Here is a 20,230-nt window from a genome sequence, read left to right as displayed (position 1 = left end):
GAAAGTTATTTTTCAGATATTTCAGTGTATTTCTCAGAAGACTGACAAAAGAGGATAACTTGATTGATACCTGCTCTGCTCTTCACTATCATTGCATTCTCCTTCCTGGAAAATCTGACACAAGTATTCCATAAGCCTTAGCTTGTCAGGAAATTAGAACAGCACCCATCTTTATTTATTTAATGTGTGTGCACATTTATACATTCCTGCAGCTGCTCAATCAGACTTCCTTGCATATTGAAAGGTACATTCTAGGAATGTTTGGTTAGATTGTTTTCTTTCCTCTTGCATGTCTCAATGAAGTGTTTTGTTCCTTGCTGAGTGACTAAAGTAGATACAGATTTTGAAAGCCTCTGCCAGGAAATAAATCTTTAGTAGCTCTAAACAAAAACAGTCACTAGCTGCAAAATATGTCAGATTTGCTACCTCAATCACCACCAGCTCCAATGTGTAGTTATGATAAAACAGAATAAAACCTTGTCAGGTAAAGTTAAATTCAGCTTGTTTTTTGGAGAGTGGGGAGGGAAGGGCAGCTCCCATGGAAACCTGAGATAGATTCAGCAGTGACAAACAGTAGTGTAAGCTGATCAGCAGACAGGTGTAAGTGGCAGAGAAGCATAAGATGTAAGAATTTGGCAGTCAGTAAAAAGAACAATACATATTAAGGGACTATAAGGAGAGCATTGAACAGAAAAAGCCATTAGCAGGAGGGTTTAGGGCAAGACGGTGAGATTCTGCCTTATCTTAAATCTTCCTATAAATTACTTTTCCTGTTACAATCCTTTCTCCCACCCCCAAATTAGGCACAAATTAGTGTAAGCTGTACCAAAGTCACTTTGAGCAATTTACATAACCACTTTGGTCACTGCTGAATTTAGTTCATTGGGTTTATCTTTACACAGTCATGGAGCTGTAATATTCCACCTATACTGCAAGGTATTTCCTGCTCTGCAGGGAGAATTCCATTGAAAAACACTGAATTCCAGTAAAAAAGGCAATCTTCCTTCAGGGCAGGGTAGGATTCGAAAGTTCTGAGTCTGTACTTTAGCGTGCTGTGTAATCTTGGTTAAACTCAGAGGTGCAAAGTGCAAGTTTTTTCTGTAAGTCACTGCCAGCAGTGACTGAAATACTGATAGTTTGAGCTTGTTTTGGCATGACACCCAGTAAGCTCTGACATATATCTAGTAAAGGATTTGTCTCCAGACTAGTTTTATTGAGTTGAACAGAGTTTAACAGATGTGGCGCAGGGCGGAGGAGATCTGGTACAATACAGTCTGATCTATTACAGGAATCGGCAACCTTTGGCATGCGGCCTGTCAGGGAAATCTGCTGGCGGGCTGGGACCGTTTGTTTATCTGCAGCATCTGCAGGGATCAATCATGTCTACCCACACTGAGGTTCCTAGCACCAGCAACTAACTGGCACTAACTTTTCACAATTGTTATGCTCAGGGATATAAAAACACCACACTGCATGGATCATATCCAGGGAACAAGACAGGAAAACAGGCTGTCTGTGTCTATCCCACTCCTATATATGGGCGCAGAGCAGGGGATAATCTGATCCTTATTCTATAGGCCCTCTAGCTACTGCCATTGGAGCAGTGTCAATCTCTTTGAAAGCTGTGTGGTCCTATTTTCAACAGATCTGTATTTATTCTTTGGTCAGGGTTGACAGTGGGGGTACATTTGCTAGGTCTTCACTTAGCATCTGAGGGATATAAGGCAAGCAGTTCCTGAGCCTGGAAGGGCTTATTAGCCAGAATTCAAATCCCTGTCAAACTGTTCACTACAGTTTTATTTGTTACTTGAACAACAAATTACACAGAGGGTTAAGAAACTCAGGTAACCTGGCTGGCACCTGACCAAAAGGACCAATAAAGGGACAAGATACTTTCAAATATAACAGCAGGGGAAGGGGGGAGAAGAAGGCTTTGGTCTGTCTGTTCTGTGTGCTTGACGGAGAGAGATCAAGACAGCAATTAGCTATATGTAGCATGAAACAAAAGAGCCTTTATAAACTTCTGAATGCCATACAGAGAGGACCTCTGTTCCGTCAGTGCTGTACAGGAATCTCCTGTTAGATAAATAATGGCTCTCATGCTACCATGAAGGCTGTATCTGCGTTTCTTCTATTTAAACCCATTTCGGGGAGATTTACATAAAATCTGACCGATTTATAAATTGCTCTGGGTGGAAACTCAGTTAATCCTCTTTGATCAAGGAGACAAATTGTTTTGTTTTTTATTTAATGAACTACCCGAAGCTATATTGCTTATTAAATAGGTGAGAAAAAGTGATACTGATATGCTGCACCATGTAGCAGGCATATAAATTTGGAACACTGGTGCATACAAGGAACTGCAGATCTGAACAAAGCAGGAAGAGGGGTAAACCAATTAGCATCTTTCTTTTTTTCTTGCTAGAGTAAGGCATCAAATGGGAATCTCACATTTGGAAGCAGTTCTGAACTCTGTTACAACTGCTAGATAGAGGAAGTCTTGCAGAAGTTGGGAGGGACCAGCTAAGGCACAGCCAGTGAAGAGTCTGTATGGTGATCATGAATAAAGTCCTAAGGGTTTGGGTAGAGGAAAATGGTACCACAGCATACAGAGAAGGGCAAAATGAATACCTGAGATAACTAAAATATCACCTTGAATAACTAAAATATCACACCCCCTGAATTCATCAGAGACACCTTGGGAAAATTCCCGTTGGTTGAGCAACTGGTTAAAGAACCACCAACACTTGGATGGCAAGAGTATCTTCATCTCAAATATCAAGAGTTAAAAAAAGATGCTCTTGGAAATGCCTGAGAAATACAACACAAAGCACCTCCTTTTGCCACTCATGAGACATGCTGGAGAATTTCACAATTAGTAGATTTTTAGGATCAAAGAATGTAGGCTTAAAGGGTGGGGGGAGCATACCCTGGAAAATAGCAACTCTGGTTACTAACTGAACGAGCTTCCAGTGTAATGCTGTGGTTGAAAGGGCTAATGTGATCCATGGATATATAAAGAGGGGAATATCAAGTAGGAGTAAGGTGGTTATATTTCCTCAGTATATGGCACTGGTGACACCATGACTGGAATAGTGTTCTAGTTCTGGCGTGTTCACACTTCAAAAGAGATACTGAAAAATTCAAAAGGTTCAAAAGAAAGAGCTACAATAATCTGAGGATGGAAAACATGACTTATAGTGAGAGACTTATGGAGGTGAATCTATTTGTCAATAGGAAGGTTAAGAAGTGACTATATCATGATCTATAAGTACCTACAAGAAAGGGGAGAAGATATGTGATAGCAGAGGACTCTTAGTATAATAAAGGAATAACAAGATCAAATCACTGGAAGTTGAAGATAGATAAATCCAAATGGAAAATAAGGCTGTCATAAATATAAAGGGAACAGAAACAACCTTCCTGTATATAGTACGATAAAATCCCTCCTGGCCAGAGGCACAATATCCTTTTACCTGTACAGGGTTAAGAAACTCGGGTAACCTGGCTGGCACCTGACCAAAAGGACCAATAAAGGGACAAGATACTTTCAAATATAACGGCGGGGGGAGGGGGGAGAAGAAGGCTTTGGTCTGTCTGTTCTGTGTGCTTGACGGAGAGAGATCAAGACAGCAAGCAATCCAACTCCATTAGAATTAGTAAGTACTAGCATGGAAAGGCGTTAGTATACTTTTGTTTTAGCTTGTGATTTTCTCTGTGCTGAGAGGAAGGTGTATTCCTGGTTTTCTTTTTGTAACTTTAAAGTTTTTGCCCACAGGGAAATCCTCTGTATTTTAAATCTGACTGCCCTGTGAGATTAGCTTCCCTTCTAATTTTACAGAGGTGCTTCTTTTACCTTTTTTCTTTCTAATAAAGTTCTGTTTCTTTTAAGAGCCTGACTGATTTCTCTATTGTCCTAAGATCCAGGGGTTTGGGTCTGTGATCACTCTGTAACCAATTGGTTAAGATATTATTCTCAAGCCTCCCCAGGAAAGGGGGTGTAAGGACTTGGGGGGATATTTTGGGGGAATAGGAACTCCAAGTGGTCCTTTCCCTGACTCTTTGTTAAATCACTTGGGGGTGGCAGCATACCCTCCAAGGGCAAAGAGTTTGTGCCTTGGGGAAGTTTTACCCTAAACTGGTAGAAATAAGCTTAGGGGGTCTTTCATGCAGGTCCCCACATCTGTACCCTAGAGTTCAGAGTGGGGAGGGAACACTGACAAAGGCACATATATTTTACAGTAAGGATATATAACCACTGAAACAATTTACAAAGCTTTAGTGGAGACACCATCATTGGAAGTCTTTAAAACATGACAGGATGTCTTCGAAAATATATTTTTTAGTTCAACAACAAGTTATTGGGCCTGATGCTGCAATTACTAAGTGAAATTCTATTGCCAGTCTTATACAGGAGGAGGTCAGACTAGATAAGCATAATGGTACCTTCTGGCCATAAAATATATGAGACATAGCTAGGCTTGTAAGGATTAGATTTTTATGAGTAAATGTTGGTAAACGTCAATTGCACTGTATACACACAAACACACTGAAAAGTACTTCCATTAATGATTTACAGATAGGCAAAATAAGAAAAATGCTGTTTGAGAATGTATTGGAGTTTAATTTAAGGATATTTAGTCTGTATATTTTGACATGTGATGTTGACAATTTATGTTTCAATTATTATAAAGCTTTAATTTGTTTGATCTGAATGTCCACTGTCATTAAATAGTTATCTGAGACCCCCAACTTCAACTGTGAAAATTTGGAATAGATAAAAATGGAAAAAAAATGCTTAAAATCTACATTGATATTATCTGTTGAAATTATAAAAAAATAAAAATCAAATTCTGCTTAGATTAAACAGACATTTAAAGAACTATTTGCTTCTGCCATAGCTCCTTATGCCACTGTATTGACTCTTTTCCTCATTGCCTATAGGACAACAGTTTTTTGTTTCTAAATATACAAACAGTCCAGTGTGTTATTCTGCACTGACATTACATGCACTGATGGTAGTCTTTCAAGAATGTTTTTCTCAATAAGGAAGGAAGAAAAAAAATATTGAAAGAAACAAATCAGACAGCTACAGACATTCTGAATAACATGAACTATGGGAAATCCTGAATAACATGAACTATGGGAAATCCTGCACTGCAGCTAATAAAAAATTAGGGATGGGCCGAAGATCAGGCAGTAATTTTTTCCTGAGTTCAGGGGTGTTTGAATTGAGTCGTCTCTTTAAATAATAATTTTTAAAACTTACACTTAAATACCACCTTTTTTCTGAAGACCTCAATGTACTTTACAAGGAAAAGTAAACATGATTACCTCTATTTTATAGATGGGGAAACTGATGCAGTTCAAATTTGACAGTGGCCCTTGCACAACAATGGATGATGCAGCAATTTAAAGTGTGGTTCTGTTCTGAAAAGTGGCTATGTAAAAATGGTACTTTCTTACTTAATAGTTTTGCTTTTTATTCATTAGCCCTGCAGAGCCACAGAAAAATATTGGGGGAGGGAGAAAGAGAGCAAGTCAGGGGGAGATTCCTCCTTTGGCACATTCAACAGAATTTTTACTGAGTTCTAATCAGTGATACCTCTGCAAAACCATTTACAGCAACACTGAAGGCCTATTTTTGCCAGCAGAACCTGGATTGTTTGGGATGGTATGTAAGAAGGAGCAGACAGAGTTTGACTTTCTGAGCCATTTGCATATTGGCAGTCAATAAAATGAGAGTACATTTGATGTGAATCAATGAAAGCCAATACAGTTGGAGTCCCACAAAGCCATTTCTAAAGAATCCCTTTTTGGAGCAGAACCACATTTTTACAGGAAACTGCGTTTATTCAGCCAAACCGCAGCAAATTTCACAAGTTCAGAAGCACTATGAAATGTGTATGGATTTGTTTTTTATCTTTAGCTTTAGCATTTGACATTGCTGAACCTGCTAGATGTAATCTCATGGGGACACTGTCATTGTGCAAGTCTGCTGCAAGAGAATGCTTCCAACTGGCTTAAAAATGGTACAAGAGTTGCGATACCATAATAATACCTAGCTCTTACATACAGTGCTTTTCATCAGTAGATCTCAAAGAACTTTACCATAGGGGGCAGTGTCATTATCCTTGTTTTACAGTGGAAAACTGAGGAACAGATTGAAAGGCCACTGGCAGAGCTAGGAACAGAACCCAGGTATGGGGCCAGTGCTCTATCTCCTAAGCCACACCGTAATTTAAATAGCCTATTACAAATTAAAATGTTTCCACTGTTAGCTAAAGCCTTATTAATTCAGGTTGGGCTGTCTCACTGTCCGTCTCCAGATACTTCTGCTGTCAGGAAACAGCTGTGAAACCCATAGGCAAGGTGTAGGTGTGATTCTCTACCAGCAAAACCACGTGGGAGAAATTTATCTACTCCTCCCTATGCCCAGAATGGGCTCATAATCACAGATATTTCATGCCAGCCAAAAAATATCCGGCTAATTTTCCAAAACATTTGAATTAGATACGGGGGATTAGATGTGGAGTACAGACCTGGATCAGAAGTTCTGCAGAGCTATGGGGATGTGTCTGGATCAGGGTGAAGATTCACATCCACGTTTAAGAGTTTACCCCTGGGATTTTCAAAGGAAGCCTAAGGGAGTTAGGCATCCAAATAAGTGTCCCAATGACATGCAATGGATTCTGGATGTCTAACACATCAATTATATTTATTACAGTAGTGCTTATGGCCCAACAAGAAAGAGGCCCCATTTTGCTTGGCACTGTATAAACACAGAGCACGAGACAGTCCCTGTTCTCAAGAGCTTACAGTCTAAAATAGACAAGACAGACACAGGCTTGGGGAAAGGGTAGAACGCATAAGCAAAATGAACAAATTTGCCAAGGTGAATCCTAAACATGGCCCTTTTAAAAAACATTCAGTAGACGAGGACAAGATAAGTAAACTGTAATTCATTTGCAGAAGCTGACCTCAGAAGTATATTTACCTTGGACTGGACTCCTCTGAAACCATTTAAGAGTTAACCGAGTAAAGGGCAAAGCCACTGCATCTGAATCATAAACAGGAATCTTGCACCCTGTAGCAGAATTGCTTCATTACTGTAGACATTATTATAGCGTGTGTTGTTGTTATTGTTTGCTACTACTTAAGTATTACCTAGGCAACCAGAAAGACCTGAATGCCTTACAAAAGGTAAAGGACACAATACTACTGTTCAAATAGTTTCAGCTGTTGTTACACAGGAATATAGAAACTACTGTACTAGATTAGAGCGGTGGTTCATGTAATCTGTTATTCTGTTTCTGACAGTGACTAATACCAGAAGCTTCAGAGGGCTTAGGTCCTAAAACATGAGAGGTTATAGCCCTACTTTTTCCCCCCCCATTGCCTACCTAATGCAACTGTGGATGTTCTCAGTGTCTATACATTTAACCATTCCTTCTTTAAATCCTATGCTCTTGACCTTAATAGGCCTTAAAGCAGATGATGCATGGCAAAACTGACGTCTAATTAACATCTAAGAGTAAATTGTTGAACAAATGTTCAACAATGGAAGTTGGTCCAATTTACCTCACTGCCTTGTCTCTCAAAAACAATGGATTAGCACTTTGGGACCTAATGTCTTATTGTATAATCCCTTTGCATGTTTTCTATCATGTCTCCTCTCAATGAGATGTCAGGTCAATGAGATGTCAGGTCAATGATACACCCACTCAACACAAGACAAAAAGACTATTGACAAGACATTTCAACATGAGGAAAAGTCTCCTAAGTCTTACAGCCTTCATAATAAAAATCAATGTAAACAGAGTGGATTCCACTTATTAGCAACCTCTCGGTTCCCAGCAAAAAGTTTCATTATCTGGAAGTTACCAATAAGTGGAAGGAAGGTTTGCAGGGTAGCAGCCAGGGAAGGAACTGCTAGCACATTCTGAGCTCGCCTCCCAGTGCCAGGGCAGGGAGCTCTCGGAGACTGCAGGGAGAAGTACAGTGCAACCCCAGAACTTCCTTCTCTGGCTGCAGACCTGCAAACTGGCATTGGGCTAAAGCCTTCTGAAAAATTGTTAATAAGCAGCTTGTCTTTTGCCAGTATCTGAGTCCTGTTAACACTGAACTCAATGAGATGGGATCATTTCCTGGCAAAATGTTGCTATCAACCTAAATTGTTGATACTGGGATTACTATTAACTGGCACCCACTTTATATAGTGGGAACTAACTTTGGACTTTTATAGTCAATAGCAAAAGAGGTCATTAAGATATAGAGGGCCAAATTTTATTCTCAGAAAAGTGTACACAACACTTCGGTTATACATGGAAATTCATGCATGAAATTTAGAGCAGAATTTGACCCACAGTGCAAAGAGGCCTCAATCTTGTCTGTGTGTGTGTACCCAAACCATCGTGTGCATGATATTTATGTATTACCATTTATGCACACAACTAACAATTTATCTAAGCAAATCACATTTTAATCTGTGCCTGATTTGTGCATGCTAACAGGCGTGTGTGTGTGCGCGTGCAAATTCTATCATTTTTTATGCACAAGTGCAAATACTGTGCCTATAAAGTTTAATGTCACAAAGAAGACAGTGTTTGAGGGCCTAGAATCTACTTTTACCCTAGTTTTCATAGCTGGATGTGGATGTATACCTTTGAAATGTATTTTCAGCTACAGGGGTGTGGTTAAACTCCTTTGGATACATTCCAATAAACACAACTGGGGGCAGAATGGGGGTGGGGGAAAGGATCTTCAGTAGTCAGTCATTTTGGCACCTTTCCAAACACAGCATTTCCATGCTTTTTTTTTTTCCACAGCAGTTTTTACATCTTTCCTTGTGTTTATTAAAATCCATTTGTACAGGGAAAAATATGACACTTACATTGGCGAAAAAGAGTGGGTACAGCTAACTTATTTTTTCACTTTTACCAAACAGCAAAAGACAGTGCACAATAAGCCTCAGACCAGCGAAGATTTGCACTGTGAATAAAGTGCAAATCAAAAGGTCCAAGGGGAAACCCTTTGGGTAATCAAGGATTTGAGTAATGGAAGGTGCCAAATCTGCAGATTTATGAGTGCACAGCCAACAAGTTCTATCATGCAGGAAACTGTCCAGTTTACCCAATGCCACCTGACTTATGGGAAGGAAGACTGAGCACCAGAGAAGGAACTGAGGTGGTGGAGATCTGAGCTGACCTCAGCTCTTCAATTTAAAAGCTGCTGTACATTAAACTTTGTGTGTATGTCAGGGACTAAGCTGGCTAATGGTCTCAAGTGGATAAAAGTTTCAGCCACCACAACTCTCTACTTTCTGGGCTCCCTGCCTTGAAGAAACAGCACTGGACAAGTCACATCCATTTATGAAAGCCCTGTTATCTGACACTGGATTGGGAACATGACTGTGGGGTTCTGGATAACTGAACTTCTGATAATGGTGGATGCACTGTATCAAGAAACACACTTAAGTTAAATATGCTATCTTGTTGGCATAACTCCCACTGTTCAGAGAACACCAGAGGTTTGATAAAGAGAAGCAAAACCAAGTTTATGCAATCATATACCATCACACAAACCACCTGACATACAAACTGTTGTATGCAAAATTAGGCTGGAAATCTCATGACGACAGATTATCTCATGAGATTTTTATCGGTTCCTCTTAATACTGTGGTACTTCCATTTGCGGACATCAGGAAATGCAAAAAAAGAAATCAACCAAAATGTTTCAAATCTCAATAAAAGGTTCAGACTGAAGCAGGATAAAGGTTTTGATCAGGCCTTATTTTCTATGAACCCTTTCTGATCATCCTAAGTAACAAGTAATGTAATAAGGATGCAGAATTCAATGTATGTTCAGCTTGATTTTCACAGGTGTTGAGCACCTGGGGCTAGTAGGAGATGTTTGCGATAGCCACCTCTGAATCTCACCGCTTAATCCTTATTTCTTTTCTTGAACGAACATACTTAAACGTAACCACACTCAACTTATTTTGAACTTTCAAGAAGTAGCATCTGTTTATTTGATTTTTAGTTTTTGTTAGATTCTCTGAACCCCATGTTCCTTACATGACCCAAAAACAGAAACACCAAAACACAGAGGTTATGCTTGCATTATTCCCAACTTAGCCAAAGCAAGGAGATGCTGGAAATCTTACAAGGAATATTATTTCTAGTCTGATTTCCAAACTGGATGGTTCTCTGTAAGCATCAGATAAACAACCAAATCTTTTCTGTGTTTATTTGAATGAAACCAAACTTCTTACACTTTTGTGGTCCACCCAATTTATACAGCTAATAAGAAAGGAATCCTAAAAGGATGCAGAAAGACCAGGTGGATGGACCAACTTCTGTTGGTGAAAGAGACTAGCTTTTGAGCTACACAGAGCTCTTCTTCAGGTCCAGTTGGTTATGTGTAAGGAAGGCTCCGGGAGACTAATCTCGAAGAATTCTTGATTCCTGGCACAGTAAGTGGATGAAAAACAATGCTGCTTGTTTACACTAAAAGTTATTACATTTTCTCTAGTTTGTATCTTGTTTACACAGACAATTGACTGCAATGGGTGCATAAATGTAACCAAGAGTAGTATCTGATCCTGCGTGATTATATCACATCACTTTTTCTCTGTGAAACATACAGGAATTAACCTGTGTAGGTTAGGTCAAAGTCACAGCACCATGTGTCTGCTCAGCTCCTTTATGTACATCAGTTAGAAATCAGCCCAACAACCCCGCAAAATCCTTTGTTAGTTTAACTAATCTCTTTAGATTCTTATGCATGTGTAAGAAAAAACATTCTGAAAGACTGAAGTCACACCAAATATAACGGGTAATGACATGGAGATGGGAAGTTCTGTTTAGTCTTAGACAAAACATTACATTAAGTTGGAGTTCAGGCTAAGAGTACACATCAGTAATTTAAGGGTAACAAAAAATTTACAGGTTTTGTAACCTGGGAAAATTCAGATATTAGGCTGAACTTAAAAGAAATCCAAACATAGAAAGGTGCAAAAATGCACAGGTTAGGCCTTAAAACACCCTTAAATAAGAGACCTTATGACAGTGGAGGCCTGGTACATCTCTTCCCTGCTGTGCCCCTGAAATGACTCCTATGCCAGGGAAGATGGAGGCACCTTTTACAGGAGCTGCTTACACCAGGTTTACATTAGAATAGATTTATGGCCAACCAAAAGAATTCTTTTCTGGTCATTTACAACAAGATCACATTAAACTGACCCTTTCCCTTTCCCTCAGCAATCATTGATTGGAAACAACCATGCAATATGAAAGACTGTTTATTTAAACTCATAATAATATCCTTGAATTTGCTAGGATGTGATTTGACTTGAGCAAAGCCATCCTTTGTTTCACTTGACAGAGGAATGACAATTATTGTGCTCTCCTCACATGTAGACAGTGCCTAAATAAATTGCAAAAACTGTACCCAAAAATCTGATAATACTATTTTGATAGATTAGTAAATTAGTAAATTATTATTGTGCAGGCACAATGATGATTGTGCATTATCAATTGCTTGCTCTGGCACTGCACAGAGTACTTAACAAGGGTGAACTTTACCTCTCTCTGCAGATGACCTGCACAAGGCCAGATGTGGGAGGCTTCTATACAGGGGTGTGTTTCACTCTAAAGGAAAAACGGAAGTATGGTTCTTACCATGCTCAGTTCTGTACATCTCAGGTGGGCTACTGATCTGTTGACCAGGTGGACTCATTTGGAGGTAATGTGGGGGACATTTCACTGGAAGAGAAAGAAAATCAAACAACCCTTTTCCATAAATTTGAGATGCTAAAAGTAACACATTCATGAAAAGTAAATGATGAAAACGTTTCCTCACCATATGGTGTCTCTGGTGACACTGGAAAAGCTGGGGTTGGTGGAACAGCTTCATTCCCATTTTTGGTTGGTGAGAAGATTCCCCTGTCTACTTCATCTAGGTCTTCCTGGTAACGTGCCACACTCATCTAGAAGAGGTGAAAAACAACAAAATGAGTGTGTGGCAAATCTCATCAAGCCTCTACAGTACAGCGGGCCATTTTTCATCAGATTATACAAGATTTCATATAATCTGATCCACTTTTCCAATGGAGAGATCTCAGCACACCAAAGACACACACACACACACACACACACACACAGAGAGATGGATGTCCCAGTCTATGTTAAAGTCTTTTTCTGATGAATATGACTGTTCTGTTCTTATATCCAGTGACTGTCAGGGATGGCAAATCATGCACTAAACCCCATAATATGCTCAACTTCTGCTTATCAACGTGGGAATTTGTAACCTGACTCTGCTCCTGAATTTGAGATTCTATGCTGGCCATTCATTCACCCCTTCTTGAATAATTCTTTCTTATTTACCTCTTTGGTCTCCCCTACAGCAATTCGTGATCCTGGATTTACAGCCTGGTCTATAGCAGTAGTTTTCATCCAGCCACACCTGGTATATGGTGGCTGCCCTGGAACATCATTGTCATACTGTCCAAGACTTAACTTCCTTATTCTTCCCCCTGATTCGTCTCCTGGTGAACCTGTTGCAGCAAATAAATAAATAATACAACAATAAATAAACAAACACACAAGATCTTAGTTTCATTAGGCCTACTACATGGTGCCAGTCAAGTTATTTACCACAATATCTTTAACAAAAGTGATTGACAGTCTTCAGTCACCCGTGAGATTTCCCAGTTACTTGCTTATAACAACAGAGGAAGATGCTTGGTTAGATTCAACCTGGCTGACCCAGGTTGCTACATATTGTATTTGCAAAGTGCTCTGAGTTCTAGAAGGCTGGGCAATATTTCCATTGCTGCCCTTTCTAGAAAGATTAAGCTGGGAGAGGTCAGTTTTATCTGTGGATGGAATCCCACCAGTAGAGGTCGTTTATGGTATCCAATGGCAATACCTTCTGGACATGCCAACCAGGTTTTGGAGGTGAAGTCGCAGCTGCTGCCCAGTGCTGTGATCTCCCAGATAGATAGACTGACAGACTTTTAGCCACCAGAGGCCTGTGCCCTGCTGACACCAAGGGTGAATCTAGCTCATATGTATATCATCAAATATGGTGCATTTACAGTATTTGTACTGAAAAATATTCACAACAGCTAGACTATTATGTATGTAACGAAGAAAAGTCACATCCTTCTGATGACTGAGGAATGAAGCATTGCAGAATAAACCAAGACAGTAAACTGATAATAGAGGGTGAGTGAGGAGTAGCATCTGTTTAAAAAAAAAAAAATTCGGAAAGTGGCTATGGAAGCAATCCCTATTTCATCATTATTGTGGGAATTCAAGACACCAAAAGGATGCTACAGGAGTTCTTGCTGATTAGTCAGCATAAAAAGAATAAATGTCTAATGCAGTACTTGAGATACTACTGAGTGCTGCAGCTGAAATTGCATATACTCCTAAAAAGTACTTTACGGACACATCCATTTTCTAGTCTGTAATTGCTGGCAATAATAGAAATATGAGATCCATCAGACAGCAGAAAAATTTGCACTACAGTGTATCTTAACTTTCATTAGGGTAGCAAGGTGTGACCACACTGCATCAATACACATTTAAAAAAACCAAAACCAACCATGCCTGATATCACAAACAGGCGTTATACAGAAAAAGAATATTTTACGCAACATTAAAACATTGACTGGGCTCCCAGTGCAATACAGAAGGAATTAAGAGTCAGATTCTGCTTAAATATACATGTGCAGCTTCTATATATACATACACATCACTGGAAACTGGAGGCTGATAATCAAAGGCAGAATGTCTCCCACAAGTTATACCGTGGGATTTGCATAAGGGCTCAGCGTTGTCCAACTCTGCTCCCATGGAAATCAATGAATGTTTTGCCATTGACTTCGGTAACAGTAATTAGGTCAATGCTCACCACTTTTGAAAAATCCTACCCCTATCATATAACTTCTGAAATTAGCAGCCAGACTTACCCAAAACATGCTAACACACTCAGCTTCATCTCATCTATATTTAAATCTGAACATCCTACGACAAGCTGTTTTTGAAATATGGCTTTAAAAATAATTAAGACTTTGGGCATGGCAACACCTGGAGATATAGAGCGCCGGGAGTTAAACCAGCCCTTGGAGACAGCAGCAGGGAAAGCGCTGCCATGTGTTCACACTGTCAGCTGCAAGCGCAGTGGTGTAGCCACATTAGTAGCTCTTGCAACACCACAGAGAGCAGTGCATTGTGGCAGCTATCCTAGTATGCAAGGGGCTGCAGCATGCTTTTCAAATGTGCGTGTGTAGAGTGTGAGAGGGAGTGTGTTGTGTGTATGTGGAGGGAGAAACAGTGTGTTTAGGGGGGCAGAGAGTGTGTCAGCCTGCTGTCTTGTAAGTTCAGACAGCGGCAGGGAGAAGAGGGAAACCCCAACATCAGCCTCCACCCCTGCCTCTCTCTCACACATACCTGCCTCTGCAGCAGGAGCATTCCACAGTAATGGTTTGCTTTGTCACGGAGCAGATAAGCATGCTGGCTGTCAGAAATGGAGCTTTGAAAGAGGATATTCGCATGCCTGCAGCCGAGTTCAAAACAATGACCAGAGTGGCCACTTGACTTCAAGGGATTATGGGACATTTCCAGAGGCCAATCACAGTGCAGTAATGCAAAATGTTGTCTAATGTTGACACCCCGGTGTTTCAGCCAGGGCGCAGCAAGCTCTATGCCTCTCGTGGAGGTGGACTACCAGGAGCGCTCCAGCTGCAGAGTCCAGGTGCTCTATGTTCCTTGCCAGTGCGGACACCTCAGGAGTTAGGGCGCCTGGGGCTGACTTAATGCGCTCTAACTTGCAAGTGTAGCCAAGGCCTTTGCAAAATGGAAATACTGCTCACATTTTAAAGAGCCATGTCACAAAAAAAAACATATCCATTAAACTCAAAATTTTAGAAACAAACTCGCTCTCCTCCAGCTAGAATCCATGACTGTAGAATTTCAGAAAGAAAAAGATTTTTGAAAATCTCCCTCTGCAAGCTCAATTTCCCCTTATCATTTACTCAAAGGCAGAAGGTGCCCAACTCTCATTGACTTTCCAAGGCACCTAATTTCCCTTTGTGCCTTTGAAAATCTACAACTTCACAGACAGGGAATTATAACCACTTTGCAGACTCATCTTGAGTGATGCTAAGTGCCCTCTGAAAAATCCCAATGTGTCCAAAATTTCTACTGGACCCAGAGCCAGCGCTAGGCATAAGCAGACTAAGCAACTGCTTAGGGCCCCGTGCAGTTCAAGGGACCACCCCATCCACTTTTTATTATAAGTATTTGCCTGTTTTAGTATTGGGGGGTGGCAAAAATATTCCTGTTTAGGGACCCCCAATGGGCTAGCACCAGTCCTGACTGAAACTGAGGGTGCCCAGGCCTATAGGGGTGCTCAGCATTTTGTAGGATCAGACTCTTCACCAAAGAAGTCATTGTCATTCATATAGTGATACTACTTAGCATTTATGCTATGCTGGATGGTGCCCCTTCTCTCTTCCATCCATTTTCCAACCATCAACTAATTAGTTAAAGATTTACTAATGTCATTCTAAAATCTTAACATATTTTTTGCACTGGACATTTCCTTGTTTTGTTTTAAAAGCTGAATAAAGGATGGTTTATGTTCATTTAACCCCAAAATGTCTGAATGGATTTTGCTTATAACTTTAATAAGAGCTGTATTTCATCAGGGATGTTCCATGAGATTAATAAGGTAACTTCTATGAAGCCACATATGTGGTTCACAGAGGGCCACCTGTCCATAGTCGATATGAACAGAGACTTCATAGAAGTTAGACATTTTGTCAGCATAACCTGCAACGCTTGTGAGTGTCATAAAACCCATACATATCCCAGTACTTCCCCAGAATATCCCATCACAGCAGTTACAAGCTCTTCTTCTGACACATAGCTCATAGGTCTTAAACTTTCTGGCAGAGCTACTGGTTTAAAAAGAAAAAGAAAAGATTGCAGTGAGAACCCAGAGTTGTTCTGTGAAAACTATTGAAAAGACCCATTTTTATTCTTTTCCACCATGTGTCCAGAACTGTGAAGGCTCTGAAACTAGGTAGGTAAACTTCAGGGCTCCACCTTGTGGAACATGGGAAAATATTCTACAAGGAAATGTTTGCTATTTTTGATTAAAAGTGATTTAATGAGATGACTGATATGGACAAAACATTATCTAAGTTAGACTAGAGGATGCAGAGAGACAAATGGAGAGAGATGGGGAGTAAAATGCAATGGGAGCTGGCATGGATCTGGGCAAAGCCTGGGCAAGTATTTTGAATGTAATGATGAAAGAAAGGAAAAGCCATAGAAGGAATTTACAGGAGTAATGTGATCAGAGCATGCCACAGTAAGATGACCCGTACTGAACAGTATTATGAAGCTTTTCCAAAGCTTCCCCATTTAAGGCATCGGGCATTTGTTTATTTACAATTATCTGTTTAAAAAAAAATTGCATTCTTCAATTAACAAGGTGTAAAGTGCTCTGAGTCAAGAGTTGCTGGAATAACTTTTCCTTTGGTCACCTCATTTACTATTCTTCCTTATAATTTGTCTTAAAAGCTTGGCAGAGCTTCAGACCTAACCCAGGACTGTGTGTTTATTTTTGAGAGTGCTTTTTGTATACTGTTTGTTTCCTTCCCCACCCCCCAGCTAGATACAGATATTATTTATCTTTGTAAAGATCAAATAATAGTGTTCCTCAGAACTGGCACCAGGCCAGTGCCAGATGGTTATCATTTTGCTAAGGATACATCTAATGGTAGGATGGCTGGTGGTAAAAAGTTTATCTGTGGTATTTTAACTGCTTAGCTTTCTTGGAGCACTACCATTTAAAAAAAAACTGTCTGCAAAGGCTGGTTAACAGCATTGCTTTACTTGATGCATTAGTAGTTATCTGGGCTAAACTACAAGAACTGTATTCATTCCATAGTACTAAGCTAGGTTTCTATTTTATCTCCATGTATGTTAAATTTCTGATTACTGCATGTACAATGGCCACCATTAAGAAGTCAACATTTACTATCAGTTACCACAATGACAACTGAGATAAGAGAGTGTCTGGTTGTTTCCCCTTGATCCATAGGGTCTATGGGCTAGCCCCAGAGACAGTTCTGTATAGGGGTGCAAGGAAGATAATAACAGGTTTCAGAGTAACAGCCGTGTTATAATACTGTCACCTTTAGATGGACCAGTTCAGGAGGACGCTCTTCAGGTAGACCCTTTCAATGATTTTTTTCTCCCTTAGGTTTTCCATTGCGAGGTAGGGAAAGATAATCATCAGGCCCAAATTGTCCTTATAGTTACAACAGGAAATAACTGTGGATGACTTTTTAATAGTGACTACTGTAGCTGGCAGTGGTACAGGTCAGCGGCACAGAGCATCAAGGTAAGGAAAATATAGTTCTGCCAGATATCACAAACTTTTAAAAGCCTTCTCCTGTTTGTGAAAACAGTTAACCAACAGCCTGACGCAAAGCCCAGCAAAGTTAAGAGGGATCCTTAACTTCAGTGGGCTTTGTGCAACTGCATACATTCATCTTCATTGTTCTGAAATTGGATTTTTGGAACAAATCATTAAAAAGAACAAAGTTGGGTGAAAAAACACATTTTTATTCATTTGGGGTGAAATTCATCTCCGCAGAGGGGCCTGTACCCCCTTTAAGCCCTATTTTGAGGATTTAAATGGGATGTGAGTGGCACATAGGCCTTGTGCCACCCACCTCCACAGGGGGATAATTTCTCTCCAGGACACTAAACAGTCTTGGTTTAATTTACATTACTAAGTATCACTTTTCCCTTTCTAAAAATCTTTTTACAAGAGCAATTTATCAAAGGAAAGCTAATTACACCTGACAAAGGGCACTTTGAACAACTGTTTTCAGTATGTTGGGAACCAAACCACTCACACGGGAATCAATGGCATAACAGCATTTCTTGGTTGAAAATCTCTTAACTTTCACTTTCCCTAGGTTGCCACGACAAATAAATGACAATTTAGCCGCTACATAGAATTTGCTCATCTGTAGGCCTCATGGAATAGGACCCCGTTGCGCTGTATTCCAATTCAGCACCTTTAATAAGATGGCAGGGTTTCCCTTCCCACTTGTGTACACATACGCATGCACAAACACAGACAGACAGTGACACACACACACTGTAGTTTTCCAGTTAAGGACATACATCTAAATTAAGTTATTGCTTATAAAATATATATGTAAAAACAGAAATACCACCAACTTCACTTCCAAGTTCAACCGTAAAACTGTCTTTATAGTTTATTTTTACAAAGTAAATTACAATAGGGAGGTTAAACTGAGCATGTTTTCTTTTTCCCTATTGATAAATTTTTACCAAGGTTTCTGAGCAGGAAGAAGGGGGTTCCGAATCTTTCTACTAAATTATAAAATATTTTAGTGGTCACCACTGTGGAATGAAGCTATAGGTCAAATTAAACATGGAGAAATAATGTAGCAAACTCCCTTATAATCTTGTTTTTTTAATCCAGTCACAAATAAACAATCACCAATCAAGTTTTTTATAGTACAGATGAATTTTGTTGATTTATACTTAGCCATTAAAGTTGTCAACTCTCTTTAAATTTACAGTCATCTCAAGGAAACAAAGCTGTATTTGGTTTAAAGTTTTAAAAACTGCCATCATTTTTAAGTGCTCCTAAGTCATATTATTCAGCATATATTGTTTATGTATTGAACAAATGTGTGTTTAGAGTTGTTTCTTCATTAGCACCTTTCAGCCTGTGTTTTGCACAGCTGGAGTGCATTAAGTCTTTCTTGACACAATAAAATATTGTTGATTATAAAAAATTACAGGCGTAAGCTAGAATTGACAAGGCCAAGAAAAAAATCAACATAAGTGCTTTTTGCACAGACATGAGAGACCCTCTCTCCTGACACTGTAACTCACTGCCTAAATGAAATTCCTGAATGGTGTAAATGGAGACTTACTTCCAATACTAAAGCACTTACATTTACAATGGAGACTTACTTCCAGTACTTCCTCTTCCATAACTATTGTACATGGCAATTTTTGGTTCAAATGCTTTTATAGGTATGTGATGATACTGTGGAGCAGATCTGACATACAGCATGAATTGTAATACAATATAGGGAACTTGGTGGTGTTTGCATATGAAGGTTCATTTAATTAAGAAATCCAAATATTATTAAGAACATGTTCTGCTCTACAAGTTCCTATTTATACTTCTTCGTCTAATCCACCTAAATGCAGTTCCCAGTGAAATAACTGCACAGATGAATAATGTCATCTTATTCTCTGAAGATATTTAAATCTTATGTTGCTAAATGACAAATACCATGTTTTGACCATACTAAAAGCATTGAGCCTCAAGCTATGGAAACATAGCCAGTGACATGAAAATACTATGGTCTGAGCCTTACATTTCAGAAGTTTAGTCAATTTTTTGTAAAGTTATTATCTTTAGTAATCTAACCTTCCACTCCCTGAAAGGAAATAGGTTTCAGAGTGGTAGCCGTGTTAGCCTGTATCAGCAAAAACGAGGAGTTCTTGTGGCACCTTAGAGACTAACACATTTATTTGGGCATAAGCTTTTGTGTGCTAGAACCCACTTCATCAGATGCATGGAGTGGAAAATACAGGAGCAGGTATAAATCCAGGTATAAAAGATGGGAGTTGCCTTACCAAGTGTGAGATCAGTCTAACGAGACAATTCAATAAACAGTAGGATACCAAGGGAGGAAAAATAACTTTTGTAGTGGTAATGAGAATGGCCCATTTCAAACAGTTGACAAAACCTAAACCTAGATTTCCCCCATACTCATTTCCCCCTACTGTTACTCACACCTTCTTGCCAACTGTTTGAAATAGGCCACTCTCATTATCACTACAGCTCCAAGAGAAACTCTATAAACTCATTCCCCAAGAACCCACCCCAGGGACGTTCGACATGCTTCCTAAAATACAAAAATAAGGGAACCTAGGCAGACCCATCATATCTGGTCACAACACTCTTACTGAAGGAATATCGGGATTCATAAAAACCATCCTCAAACCACTCCCGCACAAAGGGCCAGCTTCCTCCAGGACACAACCGACTTCGTCAGCAAACTCCACATTAATAACCTCCCTCAGAACACCATCCTTCCCACCATGGATTTCACTTCCCCATATACCAACATACCTCACAATT

The 20,230-nt window shown here is 39.7% G+C and overlaps 1 protein-coding gene across 7 annotated transcripts in view; it reads right to left on the bottom strand.

Annotated features, from left to right (window-relative positions):
• TNS3 (tensin 3) overlaps positions 1–20,230 on the bottom strand; it is a 343,602-nt gene that overhangs the window by 58,008 nt on the left and 265,364 nt on the right. For all 7 annotated transcript variants that reach the window (XM_084621461.1, XM_084621462.1, XM_084621463.1 and 4 more), the window contains 3 exons: positions 12,391–12,560; positions 11,864–11,990; positions 11,683–11,766 (listed from right to left, as the gene is read on the bottom strand). In XM_084621461.1, coding sequence (XP_084477587.1) covers positions 11,683–11,766; positions 11,864–11,990; positions 12,391–12,560 — 381 coding nt within the window. The remainder of the gene's footprint in view (positions 1–11,682; positions 11,767–11,863; positions 11,991–12,390; positions 12,561–20,230) is intronic.

The sequence above is a fragment of the Lepidochelys olivacea genome, assembly GCF_965140295.1.
Source record: "Lepidochelys olivacea isolate rLepOli2 genome assembly, chromosome: 2".
Classification (NCBI taxonomy): Eukaryota; Metazoa; Chordata; order Testudines; family Cheloniidae; genus Lepidochelys; species Lepidochelys olivacea.
The sequence above is the reverse complement of the archived record's forward strand: the minus strand, read 5'-3'. Positions and strand labels throughout refer to the sequence as shown.